Genomic DNA, 20,900 nt, shown 5'->3' with positions numbered 1-20,900 from the left:
ATCTACCCAAGAAAAAGGTCAACTACGAAGGGGATTTGTAGGAGGTGTAAGCTTTAGATTTTTATTATCATTAAGGAAAGTGGCATTTTCCTTAGGCTGTCATCTGTTGAATGCCACACAGTTACAGACCATGAGTGGAAATGCAGAGAAAATATAGACTCAAGGTATCCACTAAAGTTTTTTTTTTATTGTAAATTGACAGTTGATAATTGTATAGATTTGTGGGTTCTGTAAAGAGGGAGTTGCGTGGGGAAAAATTTATGGGGTACATAATGATGTTACGATTTATGAATGCAATGTGAAATAATTAAGTCAAGCTAGTCAACATATTTATCACCTCAAATACTTAACTTTTTTGTGTGACAAGAACATTTGAAGTTTACTTAGCAATTTGAAATGTACAACACTTTACTATTAACTATATTCACCATGCTGTGCAATAGAATGCACAAAAAGAGAAAACATATTCTCCCTGTTTGAAATTGTGTACCCTTTGCTCATCACATACCCATTTCCCCCTCCTCCAGCTTCTGTCACCACAATTCTATTCTCCACTTCTATAAGTTAATTGTTTTAACTCCACATATAAATGAGAATATGTGGTATTTGCCTTTCTGGCCCTGACTTATTTCACTTAGCACAATGTTCTCCAATTTCGTCAATGTTGTCACAAATTTCAGGATTACCTTCTCTTATTTTTATTTTTTATTTTTTGAGATGGAGTCTGTGTCGCCCAGGCTGGAGTGCAGTGGTACCATCTCAGCTCACTGAAACCTCTGCCTCCCAGGTTGAAGCCATTTTCTTGCCTCAGCCTCCCAAGTAGCTGAGATTATAGGCATGCACCACCACATCCAGCTAATTTTTGTATTTTTAGTAGAGATGGAGTTTCACCATGTTGGCCAGGCTGGTTTCAAACTCCTGACTTCAAGTGATCTGCCTACCTTGATCTCCCAAAGTGTTGGAATTACAGATGTGAGCCATTGCACCTGGTCAGGATGTCCTTCTTTTTAAAGGCTGAATAGTATTCCACTGTGTATATGCAATACATTTTTTTAATCCATTCATCTGTTGATGGGCAGAGGTTGATTACCTAATTTGGCTATTGTGCATAGTGTTGCAATGAACATAGGAATGCAGATATCCTTTCGACAAACTGATTTCAGGACTTTTGCATTAATACCCAACGTGGGACTAGATCATATGATAATTCTATTTTTAGGTTTTTTTTTGGGGGGGGGAAGCTCCATACTGTTTTCCATAATGGCTACACCAGTTTACATTTACACCAACAGTGTACAAGTGTTTCCTTTGCTCTACATCCTCACCAACACTTATCTTTTGTTTTCTCCTGAAAACATTGTTTTAAAATAAAGTACAGGACAATTAAAAATATAATAAACATTTTAAGACATTCTGACAGGTGAGAGATTATATCTTATTGTGGTTTTAATTTGCATTTCTCTAATGATTACTGATGCTGAGCATTTTTTCATTGTCTGTTGGCTACTTGCATGTCTTATTTTGAGAAATATTTTTATCACTGGAATGCAAGGATAGTTCAACATATGCAAATCAATAAATGTGACATGCCTCATTAACAGAATGAAAGGCAAAAACCATATAATCATCTATTAGATGCCAAAAATCATTTCACAAAATTTAATATCCTTTTATGATAAAAACTCTCTTATCTTCCACTCTCTAAGCAGAGAATGAGAGCAAGAGAGAGCAAGACAGAGAAAGATGACAAAAAAGTGTTCACCAAATTAGATATAAAGGGCATATACCTCTTTGAGGATACCCTTGAGCACAAATTTTTAAAAAGAAATGTAAGGCCAATTGCGGTGGCTCATGCCTGTAATCCCAGCACTTTGGGAGACTGAGGTGAGTAGATCACTTGAGGTCAGGAGTTCAAGACTAGCCTGGTCAACATTGTGAAACCCCATCTCTACCAAAAATATAAACAATTAGCTGGGTGTGGTGGCATGTGTCTGTAATCCCAGCAACTTGGGAGACTGAGGCAGGAGAATCGCTTGAATCCGGGAGGAGGAGGTTGCAGTGAGCCAAGATCGTGCCACTGTACTCCAGCCTGGGCGACAGAGTGAGACTCTCAAAAAAAAAAAAAAAAAAAAAAAAAAAAAAAAAAAGAAATGAAATGAAATGTAACTCAACACAATAAAGGTCATTTATGAGAGGCCCACAGCTAACATTACACTCAAAACCTTTCCTGTAAGATCTGGAGCAAGACAAGGATTTATACTGTTTCAGTCTGTTTCTGTTGCTCAATAAAATATCTGAGCCCAGGTAATTTACAAAGAAACGTGGTTTATTTGGCTCATGTTTCTGCAGGCTATACAAGCGTGGTGCCAAATCTGCTTCTGGTAAGGGCCTCAGGTAGCTTCCATTCATGGTGGAAAGTGAAGGGGAGCCAGAATGTGCAGATTACATGATAAGAGAGTGGAAGCAAGACAGAGGGGCAGGAGGTGCCAGGATCTTTTCAATAATCAGCTCTTGGTTGGGCACAGTGACTCATGCCTGTAATCCCAGCACTTGGGAGGGTGAGATGGGAAGATCACCTGAGCCCAAGAATTCAAGACCAACCAGCCTGGGCAAAAAAGTGAGACTTGGCCAGACATGGTGGCTCACGCCTGTAATCCCAGCACTTTGGGAGGCCAAGGTGGATGAATTACAAGGTCAGGAGTTTGAGACCAGCCTGGCTCTCAAACCCCGTCTCTATTAAAGATACAAAAAATTAGCTGGGCATGGTGGAACATGCCTGTAATCCCAGCTACTCAGGAGGCTGAGGCAGGAGAATCACTTGAACCTGGGAAGTGGAGGTTGCAGTGAGCTTGAGATCACACCATAGCACTCCAGCCTGGGCAACAGGGTGAGACTTCATCAAAAAAACAAAAAAAAGACTCCATCTCTACAAAAAATTAACCAGTCATGGTGTGCGCCTGTGGTCCAAAGTACATGGGCAACTGCAGTTGGAGGATTGCTTGAGCCCAGGAGGTCAAGGCTGCAATGAGTTATGATTGTGTCACCACATTCCAGCCTGGGGAAGAGAAAGAGACCCTGTCTCAAAAAAAGAAAAAAAAAAAAAATTCTAGCCTGTAATCCTGGCACTTTGGGAGGCTAAAGTGGAAAAACTGCTTGAGTTGAGGAGTTCATCTCTACCTCCACACAAAAAAACTTAGCCAGGCCTGGCAATGCACACCTGTGGTACCAGCTACTCTAGGGGCTAAAGTAGAAGGATGGTTTGTTTGAGCCCAGGAGGTTGAGGCCGCAGTGAGCCATGATTGTGACACAGCACTCCAGCCTTGGAGACTATGTCTCAAAAAAAAAAAAAAGTCTTTTGCAGGGACATGAAGCTGGAAACCATCATCCTTAGCAAACTAACACAGGAACAGAAATCCAAACACCACATGTTGTCACTCATACATGGGAGATGAACAATGAGAACACATGGACACAGGGAGGGGAACATCACACACTGGGGCCTGTCGGGAGGTAGGGGACAAGGGGAGGGAGAGCATTAGGACAAATACCTAATGCATGTGGGGCTTAAAACCTAGGTGACAGGTTGATAGGTGCAGCAAACCTCCATGGCACATGTATACCTATGTAACAAGCCTGTACATTCTGCACATGTATCCTGGAACTTAAAGCAAAATAAAAATTTAAATTAAAAAAAGAAAAAAAATTAAAATTCATATGAAACTGAAAAAAAAAAAAAAAAGCCAAGGCAACCATGAGCAAAAAGAACAGTGCTGGAGGTATTTGTTTCAGAGATCTCTGAAGTTGACAAAGCTGGAGGTATCACACCACCTGATTTTAAACTATACTGCAAAGCTATACTAATCAAAACAGCATGGAATTGGCAAAAAAGAAAAAGATATATCAATGAATGGAACAGATTAGAGAGCCCAAAGATGAATCTAACTGATTTTCAACAAATATGCCAAGAAGAAAAAGGCAGCTTTATTCAATAAATGGTGTAGGGGAAACTGAATTTCGGCACACAGAAAAATAAAATTGGACCCTTATTTCAACACCATATACCAAAGTCAATTCAAAATGGATTAAAAACTTAAACATTCCTTCATTAGTTTGCTCAGGAAAATTGTCAACAAGAAAAGAAAGAAAGAAAGAAAGAAAGAGCAAGAACCCTAAAACTACTTGAAGAAAACATAGGGGGGTCAGATGACAGCCTTCAGAAAGAAAGAAAGAAGAAAGAAAGAGAGAGAGAGAGAGAAAGAAAGAAAGAAAGAAAGAAAGAAAGAAAGAAAGAAAGAAAGAAAGAAAGAAAGAAAGAAAGAAAGAAAGAAAGAAAGAAAAAGAGAAAGAGAGAAAGAGAGAGAGAGAGAGAGAGAGAGGGAGGGAGGGAAGAACACATAGGGGAAACATACAAGACATTGGTCTGGGTAAAGATATGTTGGATTTGGTCCCAAAAGCATGAACAACAAAATTAAATATAGACAAATGGTATTACAGCAAACTAAAAAGTTCCTTAGTTTATGATGTGTAGTTAAAACAAACAAACTAAAAAGTAAGGAAACAATCACCAGAGTAAAGAGACAACTTATGGAATGGGAAAAAATACTTTCAAGCCAGACATCTGATAAGGGGTTAATATCCAATACACATAAGGAACTCAAACAACTCAATAGCAACAAACTCCCCCCCTGCAAAAAAAAAAAAAGCAATTAAGACCTGCTTTCTGCTGACCAAGTCTTCTTCCTTACCCCTCTCTAATAAGGAAGAAAAAAGGCAATTAAAAAATGGGTAACTCCTCCTTAGCATAATAGTAAAATTTAAACATTAAAAAAGTTTTGGGGCCAGCTCGGTGGCTCACACCTATAATCCCAGCACTTTTGAAGGCCAAGTTGGGCAGATCGCCTGAGCCTGGGAGTTAGAGACCAGCCTAGGCAAGATGGCAAAACAGTCTCTACAAAAAAAAAAAAATTAGCTGGGCTTCAACCATGTTTGCGTCACTGCACTTGAGCATGGGTGACAGAATGAAACCCTGTCTCAAAAAAAAAAAAAAAAAAAAAAAAGCTTTAAGTTGTAAAAATGGGTAAGATCAAAAGAGAACGAAAGAAAAAAATGCTAAGGAACCTGAATAGACATTTCTAGTGATGTTTTTAAAGCCATGAACCCATTTTGGCACAAAGGCTTTATCATATGCAGTCATTTTTTTGTAAATGATTTTTTATAAAGCCATCAGATATACAAGAGTGAATTTCCTTACCTGAGTACATGACAAGAAAATGCTGAAATCAATATATAAGTCAAATCATCTGTACTGGCACTGTTAATCTAGAAGAAGGTGGTTGCATAGAAGATAGCAAGAATTTAGACCAGCTTATTGAAGTGGGAAAAGCCAAATCAAAGAGCTTCGGAGGTAGGGTCTGCCTCTTACAAAAATTAAAAATATAAGTCACTGTCAGTGTTGTGTTTGGGAGTCAGCAGCCAAAAACAAACAAACAAACAAACAAACAGAAAAAGCTGTCATTGTCTGTGAAAGGAAAAGAAAAAAGAAAAAGACTTTGCATCCACTGAAGTATGCAGAAAAAGAAACAATTTTTAAAATAAAATGAAGTGGGTAAGTTGGGAGCTTAGCAATGGACATACAGAATGGAGTATTAGACACGGGAGGCTCCAAAAGGTGGGAGGATGGCAGGGGTATGAGGGATGAAATCCTACCTATTGGGTACAATGTTCACTATTCTGGTGATGAGGATGCTATGCAATATACTTCACCACTATGCAATATATCAAAGCAACAAAACTGCATTTGTACTCCTAAATCCATAAAAGTAAAAAATTATCTTGGCTGAGACCTCTTTAAAAAATAATAAAATAAAAAAATAAAAATGTTAAAAAGAGAGAGAATAGTAAGAGCAGAGCAAGGACATTTAATCTATACTTTCAAATGGGCTTGATCATTTGAAACAATAAAGTTGGCCGGGCGCGGTGGCTCAAGCCTGTAATCCCAGCACTTTGGGAGGCCGAGGCGGGTGGATCACGAGGTCAGGAGATCGAGACCATCCTGGCTAACATGGTGAAACCCCGTCTCTACTAAAAATACAAAAAACTAGCCGGGCGTGGTGGCGGGCGCCTGTAGTCCCAGCTACTCGGAGGCTGAGGCAGGAGAATTGGCGTGAACCTGGGAGGCGGAGCTTGTAGTGAGCCGATCACGCCACTGCACTCCAGCCTGGGTGACACAGCGCGAGACTCTGTCACAAAAAAAAAAAAAAAAAAAGAAACAATAAAGTTGTTCATTGAATCTTCACAAAGTATTATAAAAAAGCTTTTTCATTGGTAGAATTTCCCAACAAGTTAGTATAGATCACATGCTCTTTGATAAAAGCAACAATAAAGTTAATTTTTTTCTCTTTAGTATTTGCTTTAAGAAAAAAATTCTAAATTTCTTCAGAAGAGGGAAAAAAGAGACAGAGGGAGAAATCCTTAAAATTTGTAGGTATTTCTGATGCCAGTAAACCATGAAATATGAGCGTATATTTAGCAATCATGGTGATTTAGCTCATGGTAATTGGCATATGTATAATTATAATTTGCATTCCAGTTATTTAAACTGAGATATTCTTGATCAGGTTGAACACATTGTGAGTAGAAGATCTCTTTCCCCAGGAAATAGGATGGAGACAGTCTTTGGAGAATGGCCTCACTGAACTGGTAAGTCAGCTTCCTCCGGATTTTGGTAATTTCCCCACTTCTTCCGTAATTTCTCAGCGCCCTGGCCATTTTCTGGTAAGTCATGGTCTTCCTGTTGCCTTTTCTTTTCCCCCAAAGCTCGGCAAGTTTTTCTTTGTTTTTTGAAACAAACTGAAAGATGCCTTTGGTTTTATCTACCCACTGAATACAAGATGCCATCTCTGGATTACACAGGGATTCGTGAAGGTATTCAAACAGTCGCAGCTTCTTCCTGCCTAAAATGAAGGGAAACAAGGTCAGACTCCACCGTGGCTATACACCAAGAACATCTTCAGGAAGGGTTTGTTCAGCGACTACCGAATTAAAAGCTGCATCGAGACTGGTTTTTCTCCTACTCACTGCCCTTACATGCCATCACATGCATGATGGCATCATTTTACGGGACTCGAAGGTCAAGGATCTATCTGGCCTACTGAAGTTTCAGCTGGATCTTTCTTTGGTGGAGAGGTTAAGAATGTTGTCCGGTCAGGCGCGGTGGCTCACGCCTGTAATCCCAGCACTTTGGGAGGCCGAGGAGGGCGGATCCTTTGAGGTCAGGAGTTCACCAGCCCGGCCAATATGGTGAAACCCCGTGTCTACTAAAAATACAAAAATTAGCCAGGCGTGGTGGCACGCGCCTGGGAGGCTGAGGCAGGAGAATCGCTTGAACCCAGGAAAATCACTTGAGAATGAGGTTGCAGTGAGCCACTGTACTCCAGCCTGGGCAACAGACTGAGACTGTCTCAAATAACAAAACAAAACAAAACTTTCTACAGAACAATACTGAGCAAAATGGCCCACAAAGTTTAGCGGTTTTGAAGAGAAGCCTCAAAAAGCCATTTCCAGAAAGCAAGTCATTTGAAGGGGCTTTATTCAAATGAGTTAAGGGATGTAAATGCACTTTGTAAAGTGCAAATATAAGGTAATATTAAGAAAATTAATACTAAAGACCTAGGCAAAAATGCTAACTCTGGGTCTGCACAATTACTTGAAAAATAAAAAAGAAAAACTCAAATGGAAATGCCAAAAATGTTTTTATATCACTTTATTTATTTCACAATGCAGTGGACACTGTGATATTTCTCATTGTTGTGAAATAAAATGGTACCACTAGAAGTTTTGTCTTTTTAGGAACATGGCCATTTATATTTCAAAATAGGCAGGACGTTGAGAGAATCTGTGTGAGGTTTGTTCAGTTGATAGGATTTCTTTTGCATGACAGCCCAGGAGAACAAAAGTGACAGCCCATTTTGTGACTTCAGAGTTAGTCTGTAAATACCGTGCTCTGCCAGATCTATCAGTAGCTAAAAATTTGCAGCCAAATTCTGTTTTCCCTCGAGGAGGTATACTAGTGGATTCCCAAACTCTTTAAACAGTCTCTGGGGAATAGTACTTTTGTATGATACATTTATCACTCATCCAAAGACCTCAAACATTTTTACAAAGATTATCTTTTATATTATATTATCTTGAGTTTATGAATTGAGAAATGAAAAAAGGGACTTACCAAAAAACACATCGTGAATAAAAGTCACAACTTAAACAAAACTCTCTGCCTCTCATTCAGTGATCAAGTCAGTCTTAATGGATCATCATCTTTTAAAGTTTTCCATATATTTTTAATGTTTAGATTTTATTTATTTATTTATTTTTGAGACGGAGTCTTGCTCTGTCACCCAGCCTGGAGTGCAGTGGCACAATCTTAGCTCACTGCAACCTCTGCCTCCCGGGTTCAGGTGATTCTCCTGCCTCAGCCTCCTGACCTCAAGTGATCTGCCCACTTCGGTCTCCCAAAGTGCTGAGATTACAGGCATGAGCTACCATGCCCGGCCTATAATTTTTTTTTAAAGTGAATCAGGTAGCCTCCTTGAACCAGAAGCGGTTCAGAAAGACTCCCTCAGCTATATATTTTATCTATTTATTTATTTATCTATTTTTATTTTAATTAATTAATTAATTTTTTTTTTTTGAGTTGAAGTCTCACTCTGTCACTCAGGCTGGAGTGCAGTGACTTGATCTTGGCTCACTGCAACCTCAACCTCCTGGACTCAAGTGATCCTCCCACCTCAGCCTCCCCAGTAGCTGGGATTACAGGCACCCACCACCATGCCCGGCTAAATTTTTTGTATTTTTTGTAGAGACGGAGTTTCACCACGTTGGCCAGCCTGGTCTCTAACTCCTGACCTCAAGAGATCTGTCTACCTTGGCCTCCCAAAGTGCTGGGATTACAGGCGTGAGCCTCCGTGCCCAGAATTTACTTAAGATATATTATTTACAGGAAAAAATGCAAGAGTATAACCCCCTTTGTAATTTCAAAGGATATGCATATACTTGTACATGTGAAAAATTAAAAAAAAAAAAAAGCTTTTCTAAAAATATGTAAAATACACTGGAACTTTTACTTTCACTTTGTACTTTAGTTTGAGTCTTTTACCATGAGTATTATAATACTTTTATTTAAAAAAATAAAAAGAGCTAGACTCTGTCTCAGAAAAATTAAAAAATAAATAAATGAATAAATAAAAATAAAAATAAATAAAATGTATTGGTGAGGGAGTCTCTCTGAACCTATTTTGGTTCAGGGGGGCTGCCTGAATCACATTTTTAAAAAATTATCTGGCCGGGCATGGTGGCTCATGCCTCTAATCCCAGCACTTTGGAAGGCTGGATCACCTGAGGCCAGAGGTTCGAGACCAGCCTGGCCAACATGGCAAAACTCCGTCTCTACTAAAAATACAAAAAATAGGCCAGGCATGATGGTGGGTGCCTGTAATCCCAGCTACTCGGGAGGCTGAGGTAGGAGAACTGCTTGAGCCAGGGAGGCGGAAGCTGCAGTGAACTGAGATCATGCCACTGCACTCCAGCCTGGGCAACAAGAGGAAAAAAAAAAAAAAAAGGATGATAGTGGAGCTGAAAAATTCCTATCACCTAGTATCTACTATATATACGTTTTATCATTATTTTGGATTGTACTCCTTCTACTTAATTTTCTTTTAAAGTTAACTGTAAAACAATCAATAAATAATAAAATTAAAATTAAAAAAATAAAAAGTTAACTGTGAAACAGCCTCAGGCAAGTGCTTCAGCAGGTATTCCACAAGGCACTGTTATCATAGGAGATGACAGCTCCATGTGTTATTGTCCCTGAAGACGTTCCAGTGGAACAAGATGGGGAGGTGGAAGACAGTGACAGTGACGATCCTGACACTGTTACGCCTAGGCTAATGTGTGTGTTTGTGTCTCCATTTTTAACAAAATAAGTTCAAAAAGTGAAAAATAAATAAAAATTGAAAAGTTTAAAAATAGGAGGCTGGGTGTGGTGGCTCACACCTGTAATCCTAGCATTTCAGATGGCTTGAATCCAGGAGTTTCAGACCCAGCCTGGACAACAGAGTGAGACTCTGTCTCAAAAAAAAAGACATATGACGTCTCACCCAAGATGAATGGCTTGGACTGGTTCAAGAAGTCAGAGTTAAATTACTCTCAATTGTGATAAGAGAATATTTTGCAAATACAATTCCAAACTCAGTTATAAATTCCCTTTAAAGTGGCTATGAGGAAGATCTGGTTCTTTTACCTAGATAATGAATGATGGATCAACGTACCTTTTCCCCCCTTTTGCTGGAGAACAGTGGGTTGTACCAGCTGGTTTTCAGTTATGTTCTGCAGAGATTGATGAATATTTCCTTCAAAATAGAAGTCCGCAGCACTGTTCTATATAAATAATGTAGCAGGATGTTAAGTGAGACTTTCCCTGTGGCCTATTATAGGCTGAAGTCAAAAGCTAGGGGAAAAAGAGGCTAAGCCCCTCCCAGGTTGTTAAAGGAATTACCCCCAACTGCAGCCAGCCAGATAGCTCCCAGGGCAGCACTAACATCAAACCCACATAAGGAGAGGACCAGGGGACAGAGGGTAATCTTTGGCTTTGTGAGTCGTGTCATGTCCTACCCTCCCTACAAGAAAGAAGGGATTGCTTAAAGCCCGTGGTACCAGCAGAAAGGGAAGATGGGCTTCCATTCCTGTGCTGGATGCCCATGTAGGCAAGGGGAGATAAGAAAGATGTCAGTAGGCAGCTAGGAAGATAAATTAAGTAATGAAAACAATAAAAATTTTATAAGACAAGAAAGGACCCAGCACGGTGACTCAGGCCTGTAATCTCAACAATTTGGGAAGCCAAGGCAGGAGAATCACTTGAGCCCAGGAGTTCAAGACCAGCCTGGGCAACTCAGAGAGGCCCCAACTCTACAAAAGTTTTAAAAATTAGGCCAGGTGCAGTGGCTCATGCCTGTAATCCTAGCACTTTGGGAGGCTGAGGCAGGTGGATCACCTGAAGTCAAGAGTTCGAGACCAGCCTGGCCAACATGGTGAAACCCCATCTCTAAAAAAAGTACAAAAAAAAGAATATATTGGCTGGGTGCTCAGTGGCTCACTCTTGTAATCCCAACACTTTGGGAGGCCGAGGTGGGTGGATCACCTGAGGTCAGGAGTTTGAGACCAGCCTGGGCAACATGATGAAACCCCGTCTCTACTAAAAATACGAAAATTAGCTGGGCATGGTGGCAGGCACCTATAATCCCAGCTAGCTACTAGGGAGGCTGAGGCAGGAGAATTGCTTGAACCTGGGAAGCGGAGGTTGCAGTGAGCCGAGATCGAACCATTGCACTCCAGCCTGGGTGACAACAGTGAAACTCTGTCTCAAAATAATAATAATAATTAGCTGTGGCTGGTGGTGTGCACCTGTAATCCCACCTACTTGGGAGGCTGAGGCAGGAGAATCGCTTGAACCCAGGAGGCAGAGGTTGCAGTGAGCCAAGATGGTGCCATTGCACTATAGCCCGGGCAACAGAGCAAAAAAATTTAAATTTAAAAATTACCCAGGCGTGGTGGCACATGCCTATAGTCCCAGCTACTTAGGAAGCTGGGGCAGGAGGATCTCTTGACCCCAGGAGTTTGAGGCTTCGGTGAGTTACAATTGTACCACTGCACTCCAACCTAAATGAGAGAACAATACCCTGTCGAAAAAGAAAGAAAGAAAGAAAGAAAGAAAGAAAGAAAGAAAGAAAGAAAGAAAGAAAAAGAAAGAAAGAAAGAAAGAAAGAAAGAAAGAAAGAAAGAAAGAAAGAAAGAAAGGAAGGAAGGAAGGAAGGAAGGAAGGAAGGAAGGAAGGAAGGAAGGAAGGAAGGAAGGAAAAAAAAGAAAGAAAGAAGGGGGGGAGGGAGGGAGGGAGAGGGAGAGAGAGAGAGGGCGGGAGGGAGAGAGGGAGGAAGGGAAGGAGGGAAAGAAAGAAAGATGACAGCCAAGGGAAGGCAGAATAAAGAAAGGGGACAGGAAGAAGCAGCCCAAGCTCCTACTATTTACATATGGCAAGAATATGTGGGTTTCCAAGGGTTAAACATTGGGAAGGGGTGGGCTTGAGCTGTCTTTCCACACCCCAGTCAAGAAGACTGACCAGCAAGCAAGGAGTCCCCAGGGATAAGAGGTTGTGAGGTGCGTGCTAGAAAATGGGAGTTGAAGTAGAAAGAAGTAGGGCTGCTAGATTTAGTAAATAAAAATATTGGGCATCTTTCATTTTACCTGGGAATCCTAAGTGGAGGTGGAAGAGGTTAAGCTGGAACCAAAGCACTCTCTAATTAAAATTTTTATTTAAATTTTTTTTTCTTTTTGAGACAGGGTCTTGCTGTGTTGCTCAGGCTGGTCTCGAACTCTTGGGCTCAAGTGATCCTTCCTCCTCAGCCTCCCAAAGCTTTGGGATTACAGGCGTGAGCTACTGCACCCAGCCCGAAGCACTCTCTTAAAATAAAATGTCTTGTGAAGAGGCCCCAAGGGAACAATTTATAGAAACAGAAAAAGGACATTTGACATGGCATAATTGAAGGTAATGACGGAAGAAAAATAAAAACCAATTCACATTTATACCTCATCCCATGAAGACTGCTTGATAAAATGGATGTGTGAGGAAAATGAAAAGAATACATGAATGTGGAGATAGCAGGACGTTTCCCTTTGCAGGTGCTGCTATTAATAAAATATAAATGAATTGGTCCAATACATACAGATAACACTGAGTTTGAGAAGGAAAACAGAGCAGGCTAATACAAGACTGTAGGTAAAGCCAGTGCAGGGGCAGTTTGGACCTTTGCCCTGTGGCTTTTAGGGGAAACTTTTTTGCAATTTCCCAGATGGACTAAGGAGAAGCAATTGATGTGAACATCCTGAAAACACCTCCTTTTTACAGAAGTCATTCAAACCAGTCTGAGGCTAAACAGAGCAATGATGAAGGGTCACTTCCTTCCTAACAGCATATGATCATCCATGTTGACTGTCAATTTCAGACTACAGCTGATGGTCCTTAAAAAGCATTTTCAGGCAGAGCACAGTGGCTCACATCTGTAATCCTAGCACTTTGGGAGGCTAAGGCGGGTGGATCACCTGAAGTCAGGAGTTTGAAGCCTGCCTGGCCAATATGTGGAAATCCTGTCTCCACTAAAAATACAGAAGTTAACTGGGCGTTGTGGTGCATGCCTGTAACCCCAGCTACTTGGGAGGCTGAGGCAGGAGAATCGCTTGAACCCAGGAGGCGGAGGTTGCAGTGAGCTGAAATTGAGCCACTGAACCCCAGCCTGGGTGACAGAGCCAGACTCCATCTCAAAAAAAAAAAAAAAAAAAAAAAAAAAAGAAAGAAGAAACCATTTTCATAGTCATTGCTGTCTTTAAGCTGGGTTTCAGGCAGTGTATGTGAAATGGAAGCCTGGCAAGAATAGGATATTTGACTGTTACTGACGGATGGTCTGATACTTACAATTACCGTTCTCCAATTATAGACAGGCTCCTCTGCAGGCAACACTCCATAGCAGCTGGAACTTCCTTTGACATGAGGACGATGGTTGATTAAAGCCAGGTAATTTTTGTAATCTAATTTTAAATCAGAGAAAGAAACTAAAAAAGTCAAAGTTTGTATTTGTGCATATATATATATATGTGTGTGTGTGTGTGTGTACATATATGCACTTACAGATGCAATTGCTTTTATCTGTTTTCTTGCCACTTTGCACTTCTCCTGTGGTGTTTATCTCATTACGCTGCTATTATGGATACTGTTATACATATCCCATTTGGAGAACATGCTCCTTGTCGGCTGAGACCTCATGATTTCTTTTCTTTCTTTCTTTGTTTTTTTTTTTTGTTTTTAAGACAGGGTCTCTCTCTGTTACCCAGGCTGGAGTGCAGCCGTGTTATCTTGGTTCACTGCAGCCTGTGCCTCCCAGCCTCAAGTGATCCTCCCACCTCAGCCTCCCAAGTAGCTGAGACTCCAGGCTCACACCACCACACTTCGCTAATTTTTGTATTTTTTGTAAAGACAGGGTTTTGCCATGTTGCCCAGGCTGGTCTTGAACTCCTGGGCTCGAGTGACCCACCCAGCTCGGCCTCCCAAAGTGCTGGAATTACATGTGTGAGCCACCATGCCCAGCTCACATGATTTCTCTTATCTTGGAACACTCTGTAATACCCTGTGTAAACTTAATACACAACATATTTGCATTCTATTTAGACTACATAGTCCATAGGATAATGGATGAGGAAGTTTAAAAATACTTATTCTTCCAGGTAGAATATATCTTGTTGGGTGGGTGGAAGGTCTATAAGATTTATTAGAACAATTTAAAAGCCTTTTGTGAATAGTTAAAATGAACTGTCTATTAGATAAATAAATGTCAACCAGATATTTCTAATAGCAGATAATTATGTATCTTTGTATTCCTGTGTGGAATGTCATCCTCTATATTCTCTGCATTTTTGTATGTGAGACTTTAGTTTTATTTAGGCTAGATACTCCTGGGCATATTTTGCCTTTGCTAGAATTAATCTTGGATGCTTCAGGTAAAAATGAAAATGATCTTCTCGTTTTTGAGTCCAGAAGTTCCAGACCAGCCTGGGCAACATAGTAAGACTCTCTCTCTACAAAAAAAAAAAAAAAAAAATTAAATTATAGAAAAAAAGGTCGCCGGGCACGGTGGCTCACGCCTGTAATCCCAGCACTTTGGGAGGCCAAGATGGACGGATCATGAGGTCAGGAGATCGAGACCATCCTGGTTAACATGGTGAAACTCTGTCCCTACCAAAAATAGAAAAAATTAGCCGGGCGTGGTGGTGGGCGCCTGTAGTCCCAGCTACTTGGGAGGCTAAGGCAGGAGAATGGCCTGAACCAGGGAGGTGGAGCTTGCAGTGAGCCGAGATCACGCCACTGCACTCCTGCCTGGGTGACAGAGCAAGACTCTGTCTCAAAAAAAAAAAAAAAAAAAGGAAAAAAACAAAGAAAAGGTCTTCTCTGTTCTGATCATTATTCTGGAATATAGTGGCACCATCTCAGCTTACTGAAGCTTCTGCCTCTCGGGTTCGCACTTCTTAAGCCTCAGCCTCCAGAGTAGCTGGGATTACGAGCATGCTACCATGCCTAGCTAATTTTTGTATTTTTAGTAAAGACAGGGTTTCGCCATGTTGGCCAGGCAGGTCTTGAACTCCTAGTCTTAAGTGATCTGCCTACCTTGGCCTCCCAAAGTGCTGGGATTACAGACGTGAGCCACCACACCTGGTCAGCTGATCATTATTCTTATATGTGTATGTGACCAACAAGCCATTTGATGTACCAGCAGAAGAGGGTAAATGACTTATCTTTACCTGGCGAGTACTGAAGATCTCCAGTTGAATGTTGCCTCAGAACCTCAAAAGCATCCTCAAATGCTTGACCCAGCTTGTCTTGTTCAACACACGTCTATTGGAACAATGATAGAATTCTGGAGTTTTAGAATTACCAGTTAAACTGAATCTCCCTGATTTAAAATAGTATTTAGTCTAAAGGAGGGTTTCTCAATCTTGACACTATGGACATTTGGTGCTGGCCGTCTCTGTTGTCAGGGGGCTGCCTATGCATTGTATGATGTTCAGCAGCTTCCCTGGCCTCTACCCACTGGTTGCCAGTAGCACCTTCACAGATGTGACCATCAAAAATGTTTCTGACATCACCAAATGAACCCTGAGGCACAAAATCAATCACAGGTGAAACCCACTCCATGATAGTATAGTATTTAGAGAATGGTATTCATTCTGTAGTATAGTATTTAACATTATTGCAAAATTTTAGCAAGGAGTTGTAGAGCAGAGGAGAGTGATTTAGAAAAAAGGGTCAAGGAAATATCTTCAATGGAACAGAACCTGTGAATTGTTCTTTAAAAGTGAAATGCTCTTATTTTCTAAAGTATGTCTCCAAGACCTAAAATTGAATTGCTTTGCAAACTATTTCATATCCTTATTAATATGATCGATATATTTTACTTTTAAAATGAAGGGACAGTAAAGAAAAAAAATTTTTAATTATTATGCTATAGACATCCTCTGTGGACAGAGTAAAGAAAATTTTAAAATGTCAACTTACCATATTTCGTTAATAAATTGACAATTCTGTTCCTTAGCAGTTGTTGCTTGAAGAAAATAAAACAAAATAAATAAAATTGACAATCCTGAAAAAATTTAATATTTAAAAAGCAAAATTAAATGCAGTCTCTAATTTTATTCTGAATAAGATCTTGCTCAAAGATATTTTCTGAAAATATCTTACATAAACCAAGAGTACCTCCTGAATTCTCTTTGATGAGTACAAATTTTTTTCTACAAAATTTTCTACAGACAATTCTTTCTGCTTTTCCATGATTACAAAATGTTTTAAATATTAAAATAGCTTTATAGTTAATTATCTAAGCTGTTTGATTGATAAGAGAAATTGGAAATAACTCAAAAGTATATGTAAGTATTTCAAAATTACTTTAAATATTCTAAAATTCTGAAAATCAAAATCCTTTTTACCTTAGCATAGCCTTATAAAAGTAGGACTTTTTTTAAAACCTTTCTTTGGTGTTATATTGCCTTCTGAGAATCTGGCAAAAGCCATCCTTTTCCTCCCATGAAAATTGGGCTTAAATTGCAAATAAAATTTAGCCTATGAAGACTATCTTGGACTTGTTTGAATCCTAGGTTAAGAAAACGGGTCTAGAATTTTGTTATTTACTTTCTTATCTCTAAGTAATTCTGATTTTACTTTAGATAAACAATTATCACACAGACCCACAATTAAATGCTTTTAACTGTACATTCTATAGAACAACACAAGGAACAAACAAAAACCAACCCACATAATAAAAAGAACTGTGGTGGGTCCAAAATTGTTTATCATTCCATTAAGTAAACCCAGCGATTCTTTTTATATAAGTGTTTATCTTCTTAGTATTTTTCCCGCAAACACAATGTGTTTACTCTTTAGTATTTAATGCTGAATAATAAAATGAGATGATGTAATCTAATGCCAATATTATACATATCCATCATATATCAACATAACATGTTAAACATCAAAATTCTATTTGGCTCTTTGAAATCACTACATCATGTCAGTTAAAAGAAAATAGAAGAAAATCCAGAAATCACTCTTTGGCTCATGGTCTTTAGTGAATATTATCAGTAGTACATATTTTTTAAAAGTCATGTCAATGATTTTCAACTACTTGCTTTGACTCAAAAGTGCAGAAGCACTGAATGTTGTATTTTGAATTAAATGCTTAAAAATGAACATGTTCTCTTTGACTAAAATGCTTCACAAGACTATCACAACTATTAAAAGTAGCAAATCTAAAGGGACGAAAAAGCTCAAAAACATTATTGATTACCACGATTGCTTAATATTTCTTGCATCTGAACACGCAGACAATGAGAAACACTCATTAGGCCAAAGGAAAAAATGAACAGTGATTAGAAGATATTTACAAAAACATAAGCTGAGAACTTACCGGGAAGACACTTCAACCCTTTATAGAGATGTTTCATTAATATTAGAATGGTAAATTCAACGGAAGGCTATCGTGAAAATAAAAAATTATTTTCCAGTGTGATGGCTCTGACGAAAAAAATAGTAATATTTTTTAAAATTAGAATTGTTAAGACACAACCATCAAGAACACACTGGCAGAGTTGCATTAAATAGCTGTTTTTAAGGAAGTTCTTCAAAAGGGGATTTTTTTTAAAAGATACAGTGCCTTCACAATTTCTATTTCATGATACTACCAGTAGACACCAGGGGCTATTATTTTGAAGAGACACATAGTAGTTTGCACCCCATCAGCCAAAAAGCAAAAAAGCATTAGAACAAACCCCATGAAACCCCGCCCAACTTAGGTTGTAGCTCTTCAGATTTCATAGCCCCACTGGAAACTTCTAACCCACGCAACTCAGGCCCACCCTTCTTTTTTTTTTAATGCATATTACTTCTCTCCCAATTCTGGATTCTATACTCTCTTTCTTGCCTGTACTGTCAACAGCCTTCACTCTGGACTCTCCAAATCAGTCTTTCCTCCTAAACCCCTTTACTTACACTGCCGTTCACCGATCACCTGACTTAGAGAGCTTAAAGGCCTATGGCCGTTGCCCTGACATTCAAGGCTCTTGAACCTTAGCCTTATGTCTTGCCACTCACTTGAGTGGGGATAATGGAATCCATGCTCTTGCTTTCCTCCACATCTAAATTCAGTAGGGGCTCCAAAATGGTTAGGAGAAGCTTATGGGTGGCCATGTGGTTGGACATACCTGAGGCTGCTGCATTCCTAATGCAGGTCCCGTTCTCTTACTTGGCTTGAAGGTTTATTTGGGGTGGCTCTGATGGAAATTATGAGATGCTCCCTCCACCTATAATACTTTCTTCCCAGTTCATCCCCCTGCAGATACACCCTTTTTATGTTACCTGTCCATCAGTGTCCAAAGCAGCATCCACTTGTACGCGGTGGAAATAACCTTCCTGTGCCCTGAAACACATGTCTGCCTCTCACTTGGCTCACCTGAAACCTGCCATTTTAATAGCTGTCACCTTTTGGCCAGGGGGAAAACCGCCTAAGAATTTTTTGTAAACCTTGTGGGTGGGGAGAGTGAAGAGAGCCTGTGATCAAAGCTGCCAGTAATTTCAATTTTGCATTGTGGAGCCTGACCTCACCTTTGATATGGGACTATTGTTTTGGACCAATTGCTTCTTTGAGCCAATTTGTTATGCAAATGTAAACACACAGCCCTTCTTCTCATATGTAGATCTTATAATAACAAGTATAAAACGGTAATCACTAATGTTGATTTGTTTTTAATCTATACCAGTCTACACCCTTTTCAAGCCACCTTATTTGGTTCATTCGTTCAACATTTTACTGAGCTCTTCACTCTTCTGGGCACTGCCCCATGTCCAGGAGCTACAGCCCTGAACAAATCCTTATGAGAAGAAATGATTTTAAAAAAATATACACATTGGAAAAGTGTTACATAAGAAGTGTCAAAAACAACAATACAAAAGAGAAAGATTATGAAGGGAGTGTGCGAATAGCCAGGAAAAATCTCTGAGGAGGAAACTGGTGTGAGCTGAAACCCAAGAAGACTTAAGAGTGAGCAGGCGGGCAGGGTGTCTGGTGCCTATATCCCCACTAAGCAACTACACAGGAGGATGACTTGAGGTTCGAGACCAGCCTGGACAGCACAGTGAAACCCCCAAGCCCTGCCTCCCCACCCTGTCTCAAAAAAATGAAGGAGTGAGCAAAACAAAAAGCAGAGATGCAAATATTTGGAGGAGCACCTCCTGGCAGAGGAAACAGCAGGTGCGAAGAGCCTGGGATGGAAATGAGCTTGGCATTCAAGACACGGGAAAAAAGCAGGAGGAGGAGAGGAGGCTGCAGGAAATGCTCCTGGAGACTAAGAAGCAAAGTTGGAGAAGAGGCAGGATCCAGATCAACATACACATCAAGTCCTAAAATAATCAAAAGTCATGTATGGCAGTGGTTACCTGTGCACCACCATGTCACAGATGAGGAATCTAAACTGAAGTTCGAAGATGTTTTGTGATTTTCCCTAAGTTTCAACTGCTAGTGAGGTGGGCTGGGCCAGATTCAAATTTGGGTTAATTCCACTTCACGTGCGTGCTCTCAGCCCTGGAGCCCTGTGTGTGCAGTTGAGGCTGCCTTCGACCAGGTGCTCAGTCCCAACGGCAAACTCCGCAGCACCCAGCCCATACTTGTCATATATTAATACTACAGGTGTGGTGAGTATTTGAAATGGATGTAGACACAGTGAACTTTTTTTTTTTTTTTTTTGAGACAGAGTCTCCCTCAGTCCCCTAGGCTGGAGTGCAATCGCGCGATCTTGGCTCACTGCAACTTCCACGTCCTAGGTTCAAGAGATTCTCCTGCCTCAGCCTGCCAAGTAGCTGGGATTACAGGCCACCACCACATCCAGCTAATTTTTATATTTTTAGTAAAGACGGGGTTTCACCATATAGGCCAGGCTGTAATTCCAGCTACTCAGGCTGGTTAATTTTTGTATTTTTAGTAGACATGGAGTTTCACTATGTTGGCCAGGCTGGTCTTGAACTCCCGACCTCAGGTAATCCGCCCGCCTCAACCTCCCAAAGTGCTGGGATTGCAGGCGTGAGCCACTACACCCAGCCTGAACTTTCTTTTTTTTTTTTTTTTAATTTTTAATTTTTATTTTTATTTCCAAGATGGAGTCTCTGTCTGTCGCCCAGGCTGGAGTGCAGTGACTTGATCTCGGCTCACTGCAAACTCTGCCTGCTGGGTTCAAGTGATTCTCCTGCCTCAGCCTCCTGAGTAGCTGGGATCACAGGCCCATGCCATCACACCGGGTTAATTTTTGCATTTTTAGTAGAGATGGGGTTTCACCATGTTGGCCAGGCTGGGCTGAAACTCCTGACCTCAGGTGATATGCCTGCGTCAACCTCCTAAATTTCTGGGATTACAGGCATGAGCCACCACGCCTGGCCGATTTTTTTGTTTGTTTGTTTTAATGTAAATAAATTAAAACTCTGATATTTCTAGGCGGGATCTCATCCAAGTACTAAACTGGCCCTATACTCCTGGGTGTCCAAAATCAGAAGAGGTCAGGCCTGTTCAAGGTGTTATGGCCATAAAAAAGTGAACTTTTTTTTTTCTTTTTTGAGAGTGAGCCTTGCTCTATTGCCCAGGCTGGGGTGCAGTGGCATCGTATCAGCTCACTGCAACCTCCACCTCCCAGGCTTAAGTGATTCTCATGCATCAGCTTCCCAAGTAGCTGTGATTACAGGCGCCTGCCACCACGCCTGGCTAATTTTTCTA

At 40.4% G+C, this 20,900-nt stretch overlaps 1 protein-coding gene across 2 annotated transcripts; it reads right to left on the bottom strand.

Moving 5' to 3' along the window:
• Positions 1 to 5,732: 5,732 nt before the first annotated feature.
• Positions 5,733 to 17,713, bottom strand: SPIC (Spi-C transcription factor). Of its 2 annotated transcripts, none has more exons than XM_050750233.1 (6): positions 17,553 to 17,713; positions 16,148 to 16,193; positions 15,394 to 15,487; positions 13,517 to 13,629; positions 10,323 to 10,431; positions 5,733 to 6,953 (listed from the first exon to the last, which is right to left on the bottom strand). In XM_050750233.1, the coding sequence occupies exons 2-6, from the start codon at positions 16,148 to 16,150 to the stop codon at positions 6,526 to 6,528; spliced, it is 747 nt and encodes a 248-aa protein (XP_050606190.1). In that variant the 5' UTR covers positions 16,151 to 16,193; positions 17,553 to 17,713; the 3' UTR covers positions 5,733 to 6,525. The 2 variants fall into 2 exon arrangements, with proteins under 2 accessions (XP_050606190.1, XP_050606191.1); XM_050750234.1 differs by having other exon boundaries at positions 13,517 to 13,581.
• Between the last annotated feature and the right edge of the window lie 3,187 nt (positions 17,714 to 20,900).

The sequence above is a fragment of the Macaca thibetana genome, chromosome 11 (assembly GCF_024542745.1).
Source record: "Macaca thibetana thibetana isolate TM-01 chromosome 11, ASM2454274v1, whole genome shotgun sequence".
NCBI classification, from domain to species: domain Eukaryota; kingdom Metazoa; phylum Chordata; class Mammalia; order Primates; family Cercopithecidae; genus Macaca; species Macaca thibetana.
Note: the sequence above shows the minus strand (reverse complement) of the source record. Positions and strands in the feature narration are given on the sequence as shown.